This window comes from Oncorhynchus kisutch, linkage group LG30 (genome assembly GCF_002021735.2).
Source record: "Oncorhynchus kisutch isolate 150728-3 linkage group LG30, Okis_V2, whole genome shotgun sequence".
Taxonomy (NCBI): domain Eukaryota; kingdom Metazoa; phylum Chordata; class Actinopteri; order Salmoniformes; family Salmonidae; genus Oncorhynchus; species Oncorhynchus kisutch.
This window is the reverse complement of record NC_034203.2, coordinates 20,950,783-20,971,504: the sequence shown is the minus strand read 5'-3', so window position 1 is coordinate 20,971,504 and position 20,722 is coordinate 20,950,783. Positions and strand designations below refer to the sequence as shown.

General features: G+C 41.1%; 2 protein-coding genes across 2 annotated transcripts in view; both read left to right on the top strand.

Moving 5' to 3' along the window:
* The first annotated feature begins 2,660 nt into the window (after nt 1–2,660).
* klf17 (Kruppel like factor 17) lies at nt 2,661–5,447 on the top strand. The gene is made up of 3 exons (XM_020467645.2): nt 2,661–2,958; nt 3,443–4,472; nt 4,622–5,447. Exons 1-3 carry the CDS (start codon nt 2,872–2,874, stop codon nt 4,795–4,797), a joined length of 1,293 nt encoding a protein of 430 aa, XP_020323234.1. The 5' UTR covers nt 2,661–2,871; the 3' UTR covers nt 4,798–5,447.
* Nucleotides 5,448–10,420: 4,973 nt separating this feature from the next.
* The window catches only part of slc6a9 (solute carrier family 6 member 9), a 93,052-nt gene continuing 82,750 nt past the window's right edge, over nt 10,421–20,722 (top strand). Inside the window, exon 1 of the mRNA XM_020467540.2 lies at nt 10,421–10,683. The gene's annotated coding sequence lies outside the window, so the exon portion shown is untranslated. The remainder of the gene's footprint in view (nt 10,684–20,722) is intronic.

The window sequence follows — 20,722 nt, the reverse complement described above, 5'->3', positions numbered from 1 at the left end:
TGAATGACTCAAAAATAAAAGGTAGTAATCATCAATTGGAGTAGTGTGACTAAACTACAACATATATTTGATAAAGCCACAATGTGTAATCTTGACAGAAAGAAGACTTTCATATAGAGCCATTATTAGAAGCATTTCATCCATGCACAAAAGGCCATGATTTAGGTGCTAAGGCTAAGGGGTGCTTACAATAGTCTAAATCTGGCCAAAATAAATGCATTACTGTATATACAAAGCCAATTGACACAGTACTATTTTAATGCTGCATAGTCTGCAAAAAATTATTGTATCTTTGGACATAAACCCATTTGTGTAAACATATGTTATCGTGCACTTATAGCACATAGATGCATGACAATGTCATGGAAGAGGACCACTGCTGTGTGTGGAAACAAATCATACTTTTACACCACCTCTGCTATGTTTTCATTCACTGATACCAATGGTTGCTGCAGCAACACAAGTTAGATTTGCAAGCTAAAATTTGAATCACAATAATAAGTAATTGTGAGGTATATGGTTTAGGCATAAGTTATGAGAAAAGTACAGTTCCGAGAGAACAATAATATTTTTGGAATGAGCTGCTTGCAAGATAATTAATCAAGATAAGTGATGTCCCATCATAGATTTTCGTGTAAATCAAATGGATCCAGGAAGTGGGCCATGGCACTGTCTGCCAATGTGCAATCTTCTAAATTGTGTTTGGAAAACAAGAGGAGCCTTCCTCTCTTTGAACACAGAGAAATACAAAAGGAGAAATGTGACCCTTTTACCAAACATTCATATCTTTCTCTCTATTTGTCCTAGATGTCTTATTGTATTTGATTATACAAGATAGGAAATAGTGTTCTCCTTTTGTGCCTTTCTATAGCCTCTTATTTATATGTCCTTTGTTCTCTTTCTTAAAATGTAGCAGGTATATAGCTACCGATACGTTATGAGTTTAATGATAAGTTGTTTATGGCCGTTTTATTCTTTTACTAAAACTTTTCAATCGTGCTTTCGTTTCGGTTGACATTGAGCCAACATCCCAAAGCGAAATATCTACTTGATATCGTTGGACATGACTTTGACTGGTTGAGTGTGTATGACACTAAAAAAACATGTGCGAGTGCGTGTGTAGTACACGCAGTCACAGAAGAGTGAAAGTGGAGTGGAGGAAAAGTGTCCAGTTTTTCCTCAGGAAACTAACTCCATTTCCACTTGGCTCTCGACACAACGGTTACTCCGGAATCTGATTTGCGTAGGACGTTTAAAAATAACGGAGTATAAAGGCACGGAGGAGATTATCTTGCAGGGCAGTCTACTCGGCACATGAGCTCTTGATAGTCTAGGAGTCTCTGGTTTAATTCTGAATAAATTAGGATATACATATTTCTTACTCACTTTATGCTCAATTAGAAACAACTATTGTAGTCTATTAAAGAATTAGGCCTACAATATAGCACGATAGTGCATGAAGCAGAATTTTGGCTGCCAAACACAATGTTTCAAATATGTTTTTGCAGCTTGTCATGTTGAGCATCAGATGACATTTGTTTGTTTATTCTTTAAATTGTATATTGCCAGCTCAACAACAAAAAATATATGATTCTATGACATATTTGAACAATTTATCTTTGTAATCAGGATGACAAGCCCAGCAGCAGATGCTCTATGTGCCAAGTACCTTGATTTGGATGATAATCAAGCCAACGAATGGGTTTGTTGATGTAAAGCGAACATGTAACTGCTTTGTGTACCGTTAAGATTAACACGTTGTTTCGATGGTCCTGAGAATGGCACAATGTCACACATTCTATTTGTTTGAATGTTAAACAACTAGGGAATCACGTTGAGACAAATGAATGATATTGCCGATTGAGATTAGGCATATCTCAATCGAACATACGAGAGAGGTTCGAGAGAGGTGAAAAGAAACTAGAAGTAGCTGTGCGATCATCGGGTGATACATTCATGAGAGTTAGGCCTAGGATTGTTACTTTTTTATACACTTGAAAATATTTATTTCTGACTGGGCTAATTCAGAAGGCCACACCGTCGTTACTATTTATTTTAGCGTATAAACCATTATCCATTTATTTCAGATCAATTATATCAGAGAAATTATCATATTATTGAACTAATTGCACAGCGAGTTTGCACGCGGTAAGTGTCGCCCGCCCCATTCAGTTATATTCCCTGATGGAATCTGAAGTCCTTGTTTTTGAGTGAGAAAGCACAGAGGACAATGATTAAAATAACTATGAATAAATATAAATGTAGAACACATCTCCTTAAAATATATGTATAAAAACATATACAAGAATAATATGAATACATGGTTATTATTATTGATTGATAATTTGATTGAAATTAGAGGGTAATCGACTTGCAATGAATGTAATTGCACAACTATAGACTTCACAAATGATGATAACAAATTCAACTTGGCTTTTTTAAAATCCAAAATGAGCTTTCTCTGCAAACTAAAACTCACTGAAATGTAAACTGTTATAGGCCCATTCAACCTTTTGATTATTGAATTAAGGCAAACATGCTATGGCTTTTGTAAATACGATTTAGATATTTTGTAAGATTTTAAAATAAATGCATTTCTCATACATATGCATGGTGGCATGTAAAATCGTAGTAAAGTCTACCTCAACACTTCACCCTATTGGTCAACAGGTGAAACGACTTCTGACACGCCCACAAAGTCTGTCCAGGACGGGGCTATAACTGGCGGCCACTACAGTCATCAGGGGTTATATCGTTTGGTTCGACTTGGATTGCTACATAGCGTTAGATGTTTTGTCGTAAATATCTCAGCTTCGTTTGCCTTACTGAATTTGGACAGGTGTAAAAGGTTAACTAAAATAACATTTTATAATGGCTCTCGCTGATGCGACGCTGCCGTCGATTACTACGTTTTCAAGCAGTAAGACGATGGAGGAAAGACAGTCTGCAATTGTCCATGTAAGTGTACTTTTTCCCCCGATGTAATTTCAACAGAAACTAACTGAACATACAAAGTTGATAACATAGTGTGCAATTTTAATTATAGTGCTTGCTTTTCTTTTGTTTATTTCGCTATTTTATTTGCTCGAGAGAAATATACCCACTGGGCAAAAACTGGTTGAATCAACGTTGTTTCCACGTCATTTCAACCCCAAAAATGCAATGTGATGACTTTGAATCAGCGTGGAAAACGAATTGGATTTGAAAAAAGTAATCAACCTAAGGGAATTTCGTAATTTTCCCCAATTTTTAACCTAAATCCAAATACATGGTGACATTTTTGGTTGATTTCATGTTAGTTGACTACAACAAAGGTAAATCAAAACTGACGTCTGTGCCCAGTGGGTATAGGCTACACAAAGAAAAACCCACAACTGTTTTGGAAAGAGGTTCTCGACTGAAACAATATTTAAATGACAATGTCGTTTTATTTACATTATAGGACTGGAAAGTGGATGGTTGCAATACCAGCACAACAGGCGATGACTTGAGATCCCAGATTGAAGTGGAGCTCAGTATCGTTGAATCCCCTGCAGTGACCAGGGATGAAGATGACCTGGGGAAATTCTTGGATTTAGAGTTCATTTTATCCAACACCATTGGATCTGAAAGTGGAACCAATAACTCATCTCAACAGTCGTGCTCATACTCACTGCCTGAGTCGCCGGAAAGCTGCAGCACAGGGCATGACAGTGACGGTTCTCAGCTCACACCCAATGCTTACGGCAGCTATAACTTCAACACAAGTCCTGGGCACAGTCTGGTAGCTGAGCTGCTAACCCCAGAGATGAATTATCAGAGCGACACACTGTTAGACTACAGGCTGAAGCAGCCTGCCACGGACAGGCGGGAGTACACTGAACTGCGGGCCTTGAATATAGCTACTGCCACTCCAGTCCACTTACAAGTGACCGACTCTCATCCTATGGGATACAAAATAAAGACGGAAAACACTGAGCGGTCGTGCATGATGGCAGGTGACTTCATAGGACACATGTATGATGAGAAACACATGCGTTCCCTGCACACAGAGTTCGCGCACCATCAACTTGCTGTTCAGGGGTTTGCACCTCATGGCATGCAACAGAGTGTGTCCCGAGATGGGATGGGGCGCAAAGACTGTCACTTGACAGAGATTAACTCTCATCAGCATACTAACATGGCACACCTGCAACAGTATGAGCCATATCCAACGCAGTACACGCATCACCAAGGTGCGCTACAGTATCATGGACAGTACAGGATGTTCAGGGAGCCCATGCAGGTGCACCACCCGTCCATGCCGGGGGTGATGTTGACCCCACCATCATCGCCACTTTTGGAGTTCTACGCGCCAGAAGATAGCAAACCCAAACGTGGCCGCCGGTCTTGGGCGAGAAAGCGCACAGCCACTCACAGCTGTGAATTCCCTGGATGTGGGAAGACCTACACCAAGAGTTCCCATCTAAAGGCTCACATGCGAACACACACAGGTAATTACACATTTAATTTACAATATAACCTATATGGTCTTCTGTTTTGTTGGAATCTATTTTCAACCCCCCCCCCCCCCCCCTCCAAAGAATTAGGCACTAGCCTATTATGCACGAAAATCTAACTGTATTGTCCTTGTAATCCACAGGTGAGAAACCGTACCATTGCAATTGGGAAGGCTGTGGTTGGAAATTTGCGAGGTCTGACGAGCTGACTCGTCACTATAGAAAGCACACCGGTCAGAGGCCTTTCCAGTGCCACTTGTGTGAGAGGGCCTTCTCGCGCTCAGATCACCTCGCACTGCACATGAAGAGGCACATGTAAACAGAGACAGTTGGATCTGACTTTGAACGTTCTATTTTTGTATCATGGCGATAGACTGGACATGTAAATGCTTGTACATACTATCATTCTCTTCTAAATGATGGGAGTACAATATTTAAGGAAAAGGAGAGCCTTTCTTGCTTACTGTTGCATTTAAATTATTGAGTGTTGGTGTCTGCTGATGGTTGCTATTTTGGCTTTTGAAATAAAACACGGAACAACGGCTGGCTGTAGCCTACCCAATATTTTTTGTACATATGCCTACATGTAAAAGGACATTTGTTTTCTATCACTTAGGCCTACTGCATAACTTTGATACTTTGTTGCTGTTTACAAGAATCACCAGACTTTCCATGGTTTTCTATAGTTTTTACAATAAAATGTGTATTTCAAAACACGTTTTTTTCTATTTTAATTGTTTGAATGCTTAGGCTTATTATGCTTCTCAAAGTGCTCTTAATTAAATCAGGTACTTAACACTGCCTTTCAATGTTTCATACATTTTGTATACAAAATGATGCTAAAGTTGTAAGGAAATATTCTCCCAAAACTGTACTAGAAATACTTGAAGCTCTGGGAAAATATTATCCACTCTAAGTGCAATATAGTTTTGTAAAATCACAAAGACAAAGTGTTACAAGAGCTCTGTGTTTTATGAAAATAAAATAATATGGAAATTAATTGTTTGAATTTTCTTATTTGACATGAAAAGTGTTAAGATTAATGTCCAAGGGTCTGGCCAAGAAATCGAAACACTCAAAGGGCATACATTTTTATAACACTGGGTCTAGGATGAGTTCTGACGTCCCCTTTGTAATAGTGACAGGCAACACTCATTGAAGCTTCCTCAGACAAGCCTAAGGACATACTACTGAACATGGCCCATAGTATACTGTGAATCTAAAATTATATTATTTACACACCTTCACAGACACCTAGTAGGCATTTTATGATGCCCCCATAAAGTACGCTGCAAAATCACTGAGCACAGTGATTTTAAGAACTATAGGTTGGATACTTCACTACTTCTCACCCACCAATGTAATTGCATTATTTCAAAGCCAAACTGAAGAGATGTCATAGCAATCGTCAGGCCTATATTTACAGTAATACACTGTTATAAGGTGTCAATATCATGGTTGGCTGTACAGATGGCGATTGTCGCCCTCTCCTGTTCATTTGACCGACTTGCATTTATTAGGCACTTAAAAGTGAAGTATGTTGTCAATTCTATCATCTACCTCATGAGGGCAGTCTGTACCATTGCACTGATGTAACCAAGCTGTAACATCAGAATTCACTTGAGCCAAGTCAAGGCAAGAAAATGACTCCTTCCTTGGTCTTTGTACTCAAGAAAAGTATTATCTTTGTTCACCTTAATCTCCAAAATTACATTAACTAATACACTCATCTAAACACAAACACATTTCCTGACAAAGCAGTCCTTACCAAAACTGTTGATCCACATTGTAATAATATTGCAAGTATAATGTGGTCTCATTTTTCATTTTACTTCCCATTACCTCCACATATGAATGGGCTAAAGTTCAAAAGTGTTTCTGGTCCATATGTGGAATTAGAATTGTATGTTGTAGGTATTCTAGACTCTGATCCCAAACAAGGTGGCGTGTGTCTTAAGTCAATTGGGACTTCTGTGTCAACGTAACATTTCCTCCGCCCCTTGCCTGCTATGTGGCCTACATTGAGCTGAATAAAACAACTCTGTCTGAAATATGGGTGGTTCAACCTGGATTTTACTGAGCATAGTGTGGGAAATACAATGTTTACTTTAGCTGTGTCCCTTCCCTTCTAACAGATAGGCATCCTAAGTGACTGGTTAACTGGGTTGCTTGTCTATTATTCTTATGGTTGCAGGGAATGAGGATATGTATAATAATTTAACGTCCCCCAAATATAGGCCTAACTATATCTTATATTTTTGGACAGTTGACTGTACCATTCAATAACCGTGTCAAAAAGTTGAGGTAGACATATGGTCATAAGTGTTAAAACACATTACTTCTCATTTTACAGTAATAACATAAATCTTCTAGAAGCCAAGTATTGACACAGTCAAAGCGATGGCAGATTTTAACTCATGAATATACAGTGACTTTGGAAAATATTCAGATCCCTTGACTTTTTCCACATTTTGTGACAGCAAGGGGGGGGGGGGGGAAGTACGGCTCGCTGGGCACTTCAATCCGGCCCGCGAGATACCAATTTCGTGGTATCCAATTGGTAGTTACAGTCTTGTCTCATCACTGCAACTCCCGTACTCGGGAGAGCCGAAGGTCGAGAGCAACCCAGCAAAGCCACACTGCTTCTTGATACAATGCCCGGTTAACCCAGAAGCCAGCCGCACCAATGTGTAGGAGGAAACACTGTACACCTGGTGACTGTGTCAGCATGCATGCGCCCGGCCTGCCACAGGAGTCACTAGAGTGCGATGGGACAAGGAAATCTCAGCCTGCCAAACCCTCTCCTAACCCGGATGACGCTGGGCCGATTGTGCGCCGCCTCATGGGTCTCCCAGTCACAGCCAGCTGTGACACAGCCTAGGATCGAACCCGGGTCTGTAGTGATGCCTCAAGCACTGCAATCCAGTGCCTTAGACCGCTGCACACCTCGGGAGGCCGAGTGGCGCAGACAATTGTTCCCCTAAAACATGCGGCCCTCTGTTGAATTTCAAAATCCCGATGTGGCCATCGAGCCAAAACGGTTGCCCACCCCTGCGTTACAGCCTTATTCTAAAATCGATTCAATATTTTTTCCTCATCAATCTACACACTATACCCCATAATGACAAAGAAAAACAGGTTCAGACATTTTTGGTAATTTATAAAAAATTCAAAACGAAAATATCACATTTACATATTTAAATATTCAGACCCTTTGCTCAGTACTTTGTTGAAGCACCATTGGCAGTGATGACAGCCTTGAGTCTTCTTGGGTATGACCCTACAAGCTTGGCACACCTGTATTCGGGGAGTTTCTCACATTCTTCTCTGCAGATCATTTCAAGCTATGTCAGGTTGTATGGGGATCGTTGCTGCACAGCTATTTTCAGGTCTCTCCAGAGATGTTAGATCGGGTTCAAGTCCAGGCTCTGGGTCACTCAAGGACATTCAGAGACTTGTCCCGAAGCCACTCCTGCTTTGTCTTGGCTGTGTGCTTAGGGTCATTGTCCTGTTGGAAAGTGAACCTTCACCCCAGTCTGAGTGCTCTGGAGCAGGTTTTCATCAATGATCTCTCTGTACTCTTCTCTGTTCATCTTTGCCTCGATCCTGACTAGTCTCTCAGTCCCTGCCGCTGAAAAACATCCCCACAGCATGATGCTACCACCACCATGCTTCACAGTAGGGATGGTGCCATGATTCCTCCTAACGTGATGCTTGGAATTCAGGCCAAAGAGTTCAATCTTGGTTTCATCAGACCAGAGAATCTTGTTTCTCATGGCCTGAGAGTCTTTAGGTGCTTTTGGCAAACTCCAAGCAGGCTGTCATGTGCCTCAACTAAGGTTGTCCTTCTGGAAGGTTCTCCCATCTTCGCAGAGGACCTCTAGAGCTCTGTCAGAGTCACCATTGGGTTCTTGGTTACTTCCCCCCGATTGCTCAGTTTGGCCGGGCGGCCAGCTCTAGGAAGAGTCTTGGTGGTTCCAAACTTCTTCCATTTAAGAATGATGGATGCCACTGTGTTCTTAGGGGACCTTCAATGCTGCATAAAATGTTTTGGTACCCTTCCCCAGATCTGTGTCTCAGAGCTCTATGGACAATTCCTTCGACCTCATGGCATGGTTTTTGCTCTGACATGCTCTGTGAACTGTGGGACCTTATATAGACAGATGTGTGCCAATCAGTTTAATTTACCACAGGTGGACTCCAATCAAGTTGTAGAAACATCTCAAGGATGATCAATGGAAACAGGATGCACCCGAGCTCAATTTTGAGTCTCATAGGAAAGGGTCTGAATACTTATGTAAATAAGGTATTTCTGTTTTTATTTTTAATACATTTGCTAAATAAAAGTGACCTGTTTTCATTTTGTCAATATGGGGTATTGTATGTAGATTGCTGAGGATTTCTTATGTATTTAATCCATTTTAGAATAATTGTAAAAAGTCAAGGGGTGTGAATACTTTCCGAAAGAAATGTACACTGTTTGGGGTTGTGGCTTGTTGTCATGGAGGCCCTGTTATGGTTTAATTTGTTTACGTAAGAGGAATCCTGAGCTGGGTCAACTCCGCACTAGGTCAGAAGCTAAACTAACCAGTGGGGTGGGTACAGCTCTGACCAGGCAACCCAATGGCATTCACATTTTCCCGTTTATATTTGCATACTTCAATAATATGTTTATTACACATGGGATTGAATCCAAATTGAAAATATTTGTGTTATTCTACTCTGAGTGGTCAGTAAACTACTGTAGATGAGGAATACTGTTTTTGATATCATAGTAAAAGACTATGTAAGTGTTGATGCTGGTAGAGATGAGAAGCAGGTACAGGGAGTGAACATTTAATTATCAACGGACATGACATGGAACAGGACAGGACAGCGTCTGCGCGTGCAGACACAGGGAACAAACGGGGAAGCAGACAGTTATAGACGGGGCAATCAACAAAGGTAGTCCAATGAGCGCTGCTGCGCGTAATGATGGTGACAGGTGTGGTTAATGAAGGGCAGCCTGGCGCCCTTGAGCGCCAGAGAGGGAGAGCGGGGGCAGGCATGACAGTACCCCCCGTAGGGGGGCCACCCGGCCAGCATCCCGGAGAGCACAGTAGAGTTTAGTTCAGTACAGTAAGTAGTGTTTCGTTCAGTAGAGTACAGTACAGAATAGTACAGTGAAGTATAGTAAAGTACAGTATAGTACAATATAATACATTATACTGTACTTTACTCTACTGCTGCTCTACTGTACTGTACTGTACATCTGTGGATGCTGAAATCAAAGCCGGTCCAGACCACAAAATGACATCTGTTGACGTTGAAATCAAGGCCAGGGTGGACAGACCAAATTTCAATGTCTTTTCATGTGACAGATGAACTGTGCTCACTTGGCATCTGTCTCTCTCCACCGACATCAGCAAAGACATCCTGCGAATGATACAAACTTGTAGACAGCTATTAGATATAATTTTAGCCTGAGAATGTCATTCTCGTACATCATTCCATGACAAATGGTGGTTCAATTACAATGCATAGTAGCCTACTACTGCATAGTACGTTTAGCTGTTTCTAGCCACCTGATTTCACACAAAGGAGCTTTCACATTCTCTTCAGCATGTGCAAGCCTGTTACAAAAGCATGTCAGGCAAGCTACCTGACCCATCAGTGTAATATTCATGAGTATCTCTTATCATTGTCATTATTCATCATCAAATCAAAGTTTAGTGGTCCAGAAAAATAAGAAAATAAATTATAAAGGATGAGTCATGATTAGAATACAGTATATACATATAAAGTGGGTGAAACAGTACGTAAACATTATTAAGTGACCAGTGTTCAATGACTATGTACATCGGGCGACAGTCTCTAAGGTGCTGGGTAGAGTATCGGGCGGGTAGCCTGCTAGTAACAGTGTCTAACGTTCAGGGCAGGGTACTGGGCGGAGGTCAGCTAGTGTTTAACAGTCTGGTGGCCTGGAGATAAAAGCTGTTTCTCAATCTCTCGGTTCCAGCTCATCATTTGTAGTGGATACTGGACCAAACTGTGGCGAATGGATTAATGCACGCGCTGCTGCTCATCACTCAAGACTGAAATTATAGACGGAGCAATTATTGAAATTATGTTAGTAAAAGACGAGGAAGGCTCAAGACAAGGTGATGAAACTCCGAACATTCTATATTGATATTTAGCCACCATATGTTCACGCCACCACGCTATGGTAAGCAATTAATGACACAAACCATTCAAATAAGATGTTCATACATTGTTATAGCTAGCTAGTTGTTTTGCCACATTCAGTAGTTTGAATAGAGGCGTCAATCAACCTTATTAGCCCACAGTAAAGACAAGGGCCAGTAGGCTTGCCATGTCTGGATGCTAGAAATATGTTAATGCTTCAATATTGGCTTTCCTGAAGATACTTGAAATTAGCTTGCTAGCTAACGTTAGTTGTTTACTCAGAGAATGATACATATTTGTTTAACAAGGATGTGATACAGACGTTTCAACGCTTGCCCATTACGTTGTTTCCCTGTTCAACGAAAACTCGAGTGAATTTATCTCCAACTATTCACTTGCTAGCTAAGTCGATTTTTGAATGAATGAACATAAGATACAGTGGTGTCTTAGTTACTGATACAAAATGCAAGACCAAATGTAACATTACGTGGCAGTGTGTCAGCTAAAGTTACTTTCCCGGTTGCTGTGCTTCTGTGGGTTTTGTCAAAATACGCGGTGAGAATCTTGACCAACCTTTACACGATGTCAGGGTTTCACCAGAGGAAGTCACTGTGCAACGTTGAACATTTTTCAAAAAGTTAGTTCAAGACGTCTACAAACATTTTAAAGGCACATTCTGCCATTTCAACAGCATGACACTGTTTGGTAACCTGGTCTGGATCAAGCCTGGGGAAATATCATCATCAACATCATCATCATCACCCTCTAATTCATAGATATATTCTAATGTAGAGATGAAAGGTTTGAGTCATAGTTTTATTATACATATTTTGGAGCTTGTTTGTTTACAAACACTCAAGTTACAAGAAAAAACAAACAATTGAGTAATACAGTCTGAGATCTTGAGTTATCATTTAACCCATTAGTATCATTTCGTACCATGTATTGAAATGACCATGGGATAGCAGAACATATTAGACTTTAGCTTTAACTTAACACCTGGAACCCCCATGGACGTTTGTGAATCTCCCCCAATGTAATGTGTAATTTAGTGTAATTTATTATTTATAGTGACAGTAATCTTTATGGTTTTTGTCAGGGTTTTTGTCTATAACCATACTCACTCTAATGCTTGTGAAAAAGCTGGGAAATAGCCTATGTCAATAGTAGCTCTACCATACATGCATGTATGCAATCCAGCCCCCCTCACCTTCACAACAGGGCCTCTCTCACACCCAATTCTAGGGTCTAACTTTTATCACAACCAAAATAGCTAGCTAAAATGTCTTGTGAACATTTTCAAATGTCCCAAACATATTTTGATTTGTGACTGTTATTATCATTTAGCAGCAGTGTGATTTTTCAATAGGCCTATTTCTTCTGTGCTGCTGCTGTGAAGTGGTGCTACCCCCAGGGGTCAATGTTGCCATTGTAAATGTGATGGTGGTATTGATGGTGTTTTATAGCACTAGTTACTTTTCTAAAGAAAAAATAACACAGCAAATGTTTTTCGGAACTTTGTCATCTTTCAAAAAAGAAAGAATGGATGATATTTCAACAGTTTAGACCGGAACCACTACAACACTATGAACTGGATTGGAATGAATAGTATGAGGTTTATTTTCCAAATTCCCAAAATACTTTATCACACTTTACCTTTAGAAATGAACAGGTACAGGTACTTTAACTAGCCCACTGTTATGGCTTGTGAATGTTTCTTTCATGCAGGTTTCCTTCATTTAAATATTTACCCTAATTGCCACCTTGTTTCCAAATGCCAAAAATACTCTACAATAATACTTTGTCAAACTTCACTGTAGAAAATGAACAGGTCTAGCACAACTACTACTATGGTTTGTGTTGTTTAAAAAAAAAAAATTAAAAAATTTATACATTCCTCATCACTTACAATAAGTCCTTCAGCAACCTCCCACACAACATACAGAATGCATCCATCACACAGATCTGTATCTAAATGTTAGTTTTGCGTAGACCTATTAATTATCAGCTAGGTTTATTTTCTAAAGTATTCTCTAATAACAGTCCTTTGCCAAACTGCCACAAATGACCATTAAAGATCTCAAAGTCCTGGCTTCAATATGAATGCTGTTCTAGTTCAGTCATGTTAGAACTCAGAAGACATTCATTCATTATTTTGTTTGCTTGCAATAGCATAATAAAAAATAAAAGAACAATTATAATGTAATAATAATACATGGGATTTAATTCACCTTTAAAAAAAGACACAGTACATCAACACTGTACAGTAGGTGTCCTATCAGTTCCCACCTAGTTGTCATGTCTCGTTTCTCCCACTTATCTATGAGTTAGGACTAGCTCAACTAAATTATTGTCTTCTTAAGTGGAAATGTTACACAATATTGTACCCATGTAGCTCAGTTGGTAGAGCATGGCGCTTGCCAGGCCAGGATAGTTGGTTTGATTCCCAGGATCACTCATATGTAACAAAATGTATGCATCCGTGACTGGAAGTTGCATTGGATTAAATTGTCTGCTAAATGGCATTTATTATTGTTGTTGTAGCCTACTGTTAAGACACATTTGGAAGAATTTGACCTGTTTTACTTATCTTTACATATGTTATGCTTATTTGTCCATTGTTTGAAAGCTAGTAGGCCTAATATCCACACATTTAAGGAGTTTATATCCTCTGAGGGGAGGCTGGCAGGAAAACGTTGACATTAAATGGTTTACATACTGTACTAACATGTAGGGCCTAGGTCGGGGACTAAACACCACTGTTGTGGAGAAAGTCTTGACCAGGTGCATAGAATGTGAACTGATACCATTGGCCAGCTGGCCCTGCACTGGCATTCTGAAGACATTCCTTTGACAGAAATAGCCTGCTTCCACTACCCAGAGTTTAGCTACATGTTTTGTAGTTTCTGGCTCCAGAACTCAAGTTTCTGGAGCTGATGTAAGCTAATATGTTGCATTTAATTCGTATTCATGCTGACGTACAGTATCAGTCAAAAGTTTGGACACACCTACTTATTCAAAGGTGTTTCGTTATTTTTTACTATTTTCTACATTGTAAATTAATAGTGAAGACATCAAAACTATGAAATAACACATATGGAATCATGTAGTAACCAAAAAAGTGTTAAACAAATCAAAATGCTGATTCTTAAAAGTAGCCACCCTTTGCATTGATGACAGCTTTGCACACTCTTGGCATTCTCTCAACCAGCTTCATGAGGTAGTAACCTGGAATTAATTTCAATTAACAGGTGTGCCTTGTTAAAAGTTAATTTGTGGAATTTCTTTCCTTCAAAATGAATATCAGCCAATCAGTTGTGTTGTGACAAGGTAGGGGTGGTATACAGAAGATATCCCTATTTGGTAAAATACCAAGTCCATATTATGTCAAGAATAGCTCAAATAAGCAAAGAGAAACAACAGTCCATCATTTCTTTAAGACATTAAGGTCAGTCAAATTACATTTTCAAGAACTTTGAAAGTGAGGTCGCAAAAACCATCAAGTGCTATGATGAAACTGGCTCTCATGAGGACCGCCACAGGAAAGGAAGACCCAGAGTTACCTCTGCTTCAGAGGATAAGTTCATTAGAGTTAACTGCACCTCAGATTGCAGCCCAAACAAATGCTTCACAAAGTTCAAGTAACAGACACATCTCAACATCAACTGTTCAGAGGATACTGCGTGAATCGGTCCTTCATGGCCGAATTGCTGCAAAGAAACCACTACCAAAGGACACCAATAATAATAACAGACTTGCTTGGGCCAAGAAACATGAGCAATGGACATTAGACCGGTAGAAATCTGTCCTTTGGTCTGATGAGTCCAAATTTGAGATTTTTGGTTCCAACTGCCATGTCTTTGTGAGATGCAGAGTAGGTGAATGGATGATCTCCGCATGTGTAGTTCTCACCGTGAAGCATGGAGGAGGATGTGTTATGGTGTGGGGTTGCTTTGCTGGTGAGACTGTCAGTGCTGTATTTAGAATTCAAGGCACACTGAGTTGGACCGCAGAGTGAAGGGAAAGCAGCCAACAACTGCTCAGCATATGTGGGAACTCCTTCAAGACCGTTGGGAAAGCATTCCAGGTGAAGCTGGTTGAGAGAATGTCAAGAGTGTGCAAAGCTGGCATCAAGACAAAGGTTGGATACTTTGAAGAATCTCAAATATAAATATATATTTTGATTTGTTTAGCACTTTTTTAATTGTTACTACTGTACATGATTCCATATGTATTATGTTATAGTTTTGATGTCTTCACTATTATTCTACAATGTAGAAAATAGTACAAATAAAGAAAAACCCTTGAATAAGTAGGTGTGTCCAAAATGTTGACTGGTACTGTATTATGTTTTCACAAAGCAGTGTGAAACCAGAATTAGGCCTAGCCTAGGCCTGTATTGTGGAACTAAAGTCATACAGATACAGTGCCTTCAGAAATTTTCATACCCTTTGACTTTTTCCACATTTTGTTTTTAGAGCCTTAGTTTAAAATTGATTAAATTGAGAGTTTGTGTCACTGACTTACACACAATACCCCAAATTATAAGTGTAATTATGTTTTTAACAGTGTTTACAAATTCATAAAAAATTAAAAGCTGAAATGTCTTTTAGTCAATAAGTATTCAACTCCTTTGTTATGGCAAACCTAAATATGTTCAGGATAAAAAATTGGCTTAACAAGTCACATAATATGTTGCATGGACTTAACATGATTTTTGAATAACTACTTCATCTCTGTACCCCACACATACAATGATCTGTAAGGTCCCTCAGTCAAGCAGTGAATTTCAAACACAGATTCAACCACAAAGACCAGGGAGGTTTTCCTGCCTCGCAAAGAAGGGCACTTATTGGTAGATGGGTAAAAAAATATATTAAAAAATAAGCAGACATTGAATATCCCTTTGAGCATGGAGCATATTAATTACACTTTGGATGGTGTATCAATACACCAATTCTCCCGAGTGGCTCAGCAGTCTAACGCACTGCATCTCAGTGCTTCCGGCGCCGACAGAGATGGCCGCCTCGCTTCGCGTTCCTAGGAAACTATGCAGTTTTTTGTTTTTTTACGTGTTATTTCTTACATTAGTACCCCAGGTCATCTTAGGTTTCATTACATACAGTCGAGAAGAACTACTGAATATAAGATCAGCGTCAACTCACCATCAGTACGACCAAGAATATGTTTTTCGCGACGCGGATCCTGTGTTCTGCCTTACAAACAGTACAACGGAGTGGTTCCTATGCAGCGACCCAAAAAAACGACTCCGAAAGAGAGGGAAACGAGGCGGTCTTCTGGTCAGACTCCGGAGACGGGCACACCGTGCACCACTCCCTAGCATTCTTCTTGCCAATGTCCAGTCTCCCGACAACAAGGTTGATGAAATCCGAGCAAGGGTAGCATTCCAGAGGGACATCAGAGACTGTAACGTTCTTTGCTTCACGGAAACGTGGCTCACCGGAGAGACGCTATCCGAAGCGGTGCAGCCAACGGGTTTCTCCACGCATCGCGCCGACAGAAACAAACATCTTTCTGGTAAGAAGAGGGGCGGGGGCGTATGCCTTATGGCCAACGTGACATGGTGTGATGAAAGAAACATACAGGAACTCAAATCCTTCTGTTCACCTGATTTAGAATTCCTCACAATCAAATGTAGACCGCATTATCTACCAAGAGAATTCTATTCGATTATAATCACAGCCGTATATATCCCCCCCCAAGCAGACACATCGATGGCTCTGAACTAACTTTATTTAACTCTCTGCAAACTGGAAACGATTTATCCGGAGGCTGCATTCATTGTAGCTGGGGATTTTAACAAGGCTAATCTGAAAACAAGACTCCCTAAATTTTATCAGCATATCGATTGCGCAACCAGGGGTGGAAAGACCTTGGATCATTGTTACTCTAACTTCCGCGACGCATATAAGGCCCTGCCCCGCCCCCCTTTCGGAAAAGCTGACCACGACTCCATTTTGTTGATCCCTGCCTACAGACAGAAACTAAAACAAGAGGCTCCCACGCTGAGGTCTGTCCAACGCTGGTCTGACCAAGCTGACTCCACACTCCAAGACTGCTTCCATCACGTGGACTGGGAGATGTTTCGTATTGCGTCAGATAACAACATTGACGAATACGCTGATTCGGTGTGCGAGTTCATTAGAACGTGCGTTGAAGATGTCGTTCCCATAGCAACGATTAAAACATTCCCTAACCAGAAACCGTGGATTGATGGCAGCATTCGTGTGAAACTGAAAGCGCGAACCACTGCTTTTAATCAGGGCAAGGTGTCTGGTAACATGACCGAATACAAACAGTGCAGCTATTCCCTCCGCAAGGCTATCAAACAAGCTAAGCGCCAGTACAGAGACAAAGTAGAATCTCAATTCAACGGCTCAGACACAAGAGGCATGTGGCAGGGTCTACAGTCAATCACGGACTACAGGAAGAAATCCAGCCCAGTCACGGACCAGGATGTCTTGCTCCCAGGCAGACTAAATAACTTTTTTGCCCGCTTTGAGGACAATACTGTGCCACTGACACGGCCTGCAACGAAAACATGCGGTCTCTCCTTCACTGCAGCCGAGGTGAGTAAGACATTTAAACGTGTTAACCCTCGCAAGGCTGCAGGCCCAGATGGCATCCCCAGCCGCGCCCTCAGAGCATGCGCAGACCAGCTGGCCGGTGTGTTTACGGACATATTCAATCAATCCCTATACCAGTCTGCTGTTCCCACATGCTTCAAGAGGGCCACCATTGTTCCTGTTCCCAAGAAAGCTAAGGTAACTGAGCTAAACGACTACCGCCCCGTAGCACTCACATCCGTCATCATGAAGTGCTTTGAGAGACTAGTCAAGGACCATATCACCTCCACCCTACCTGACACCCTAGACCCACTCCAATTTGCTTACCGCCCAAATAGGTCCACAGACGATGCAATCTCAACCACACTGCACACTGCCCTAACCCATCTGGACAAGAGGAATACCTATGTGAGAATGCTGTTCATCGACTACAGCTCGGCATTCAACACCATAGTACCCTCCAAGCTCGTCATCAAGCTCGAGACCCTGGGTCTCGACCCCGCCCTGTGCAACTGGGCACTGGACTTCCTGACGGGCCGCCCCCAGGTGGTGAGGGTAGGCAACAACATCTCCTCCCCGCTGATCCTCAACACTGGGGCCCCACAAGGGTGCGTTCTGAGCCCTCTCCTGTACTCCCTGTTCACCCACGACTGTGTGGCCACGCACGCCTCCAACTCAATCATCAAGTTTGCGGACGACACAACAGTGGTAGGCTTGATTACCAACAACGACGAGACGGCCTACAGGGAGGAGGTGAGGGCCCTCGGAGTGTGGTGTCAGGAAAATAACCTCACACTCAACGTCAACAAAACTAAGGAGATGATTGTGGACTTCAGGAAACAGCAGAGGGAACACCCCCCTACCCACATCGATGGAACAGTAGTGGAGAGGGTAGCAAGTTTTAAGTTCCTCGGCATACACATCACAGACAAACTGAATTGGTCCACTCACACAGACAGCATTGTGAAGAAGGCGCAGCAGCGCCTCTTCAACCTCAGGAGGCTGAAGAAATTTGGCTTGTCACCAAAAGCACTCACAAACTTCTACAGATGCACAATCGAGAGCATCCTGGCGGGCTGTATCACCGCCTGGTATGGCAACTGCACCACCCTCAACCGTAAGGCTCTCCAGAGGGTAGTGAGGTCTGCACAACGCATCACCGGGGGCAAACTACCTGCCCTCCAGGACACCTACACCACCCGATGCTACAGGAAGGCCATAAAGATCATCAAGGACATCAACCACCCGAGCCACTGCCTGTTCACCCCGCTGTCATCCAGAAGGCGAGGTCAGTACAGGTGCATCAAAGCTGGGACCGAGAGACTGAAAAACAGCTTCTATCTCAAGGCCATCAGACTGTTAAACAGCCACCACTAACATTGAGTGGCTGCTGCCAACACACTGTCAATGACACTGACTCAACTCCAGCCACTTTAATAATGGGAATTGATGGGAAATGATGTAAATATACCACTAGCCACTTTAAACAATGCTACCTTATATAATGTTACTTACCCTACATTATTCATCTCATATGCATACGTATATACTGTACTCTATATCATCGACTGCATCCTTATGTAATACATGTATCACTAGCCACTTTAACTATGCCACTTTGTTTACATACTCATCTCATATGTTATACTGTACTCGATATCATCTACTGTATCTTGCCTATGCTGCTCTGTACCATCACTCATTCATATATCCTTATGTACATATTCTTTATCCCCTTACACTGTGTATAAGACAGTAGTTTTTTGGAATTGTTAGTTAGATTACTTGTTCGTTATTACTGCATTGTCGGAACTAGAAGCACAAGCATTTCGCTACACTCGCATTAACATCTGCTAACCATGTGTATGTGACAAATAAAATTTGATTTGATTTGCTAGAGGCATCACTACAGACCCTGGTTCAATTCCATGCTGTATCACAACCGCCGTGATTGGGCGTCCCATAGGGCGGTGCACAGTTGGCCAAGCGTCATCCGGGTTAAGGTTTGGCCGGGGTAGGCCTTCATTTTAAATAAGAATTTCTTCTTAACTGACTTGCCTAGTTAAATAAAGGTTAAATGAAATTTACAAAACATATACACCCAATCACTACAAAGATACAGGCATTTGCCGGTGAGGAAGGAAATCCCTTAGGGATTTCACGATGACTTTAAATGACTGACTTTACGATTACTTTAAATCAGAAAGAGTTTAATGGCTGAGATAAGAGAACTGAGGATCGATCAACAACATTTAGGTACTCCACAATACTAACCTAAATGATAGAGTGAAAAGAAGGAAGCTTGTACAGAATACAAATATTCCAGAAAATGCATTCTGTTTGCAAGAATGCACTAAAGTAAAACTGCAAACTTTTTGTCCTGAATAAATCCAACATCACTGAGGACCACTCTTCATATTTTCAAGCATGTTGGAGGGGTGCATCATGTTATGGGTATGCTTGTCATCGGCAAAGACGAGGGAGTTAAAAAAAACGTATAATAAATGGAATAGAGCTAAGCACAGGCAAAATCCTAGTTCAGTTTGCTTTCCAACAGACACCGAGAGACACATTCTTCTTTCAGCAGGACAATAACCTATAAGACTAGGCAAATATTCACTGAAGTTGTTTACCAAGACGACATTGTTCCTGAGTGGCCTATTTACAATTTTGACTTAAATCGGCTTTAAAATGTATGTCATGACTTGAAAATGGTTGTTTAGCAATGATAAACAACCAACTTGACAGAGCTTGAAGAATAACAATGTCCAAATATTGTACATTTCAGGTATGCAACACTCTTAGACTTACAGCTGTAATCACTGCCCAAGGTGATTCTAACATGTATTGACACAGGGGTGTGAATACTTATGTAAATGAGATGTTTCTGTATTTAATTTTCAATACATTTGCAAAAATATCTAAAAACATGTTTTCACTTTGTCATTATGGGGTAAAAATAAATGGAATCCATTCTGAATTCAGGCTGTGTACAGGGGTGACAAACTCATTCCACGGAGGGACGAGTTTCTGCTGGTTTTTGGTTTTTCCTTTCGATTAAGACCTAGACAACCAGGTGAGGGGAGTTCCTTACTAATTAGTCACCTTAATTCATCAATCAAGTACAAGGAGGAGCAAAAACCCACACACTTGGCCCTCAGTGGAATGAGTATGACACGTGCTGTAACACGGAAAAATGTGGAATAAGTCAAGTGTTATCAAATGAATACTTTATGAAGGCACTGTAAGTGCTACACTGCCTTTATTAAACCTTACCCTGCACTATGCTGAAGACCTGTTACATAAACATGGTTGATATAGGCCTAAATCAAAGACATTTGTAGTAGGCCTAATTTGTATCATATCATTTGGATTGTGCCACTAGTTATGCTACGACACAAGTAGTCTACTCTTACATAAGGCCGCATTATAACTCGACAATGCACTAAATCAAAACCATGAAATGAATCCGAATACAGCGTGTAGCCTAGA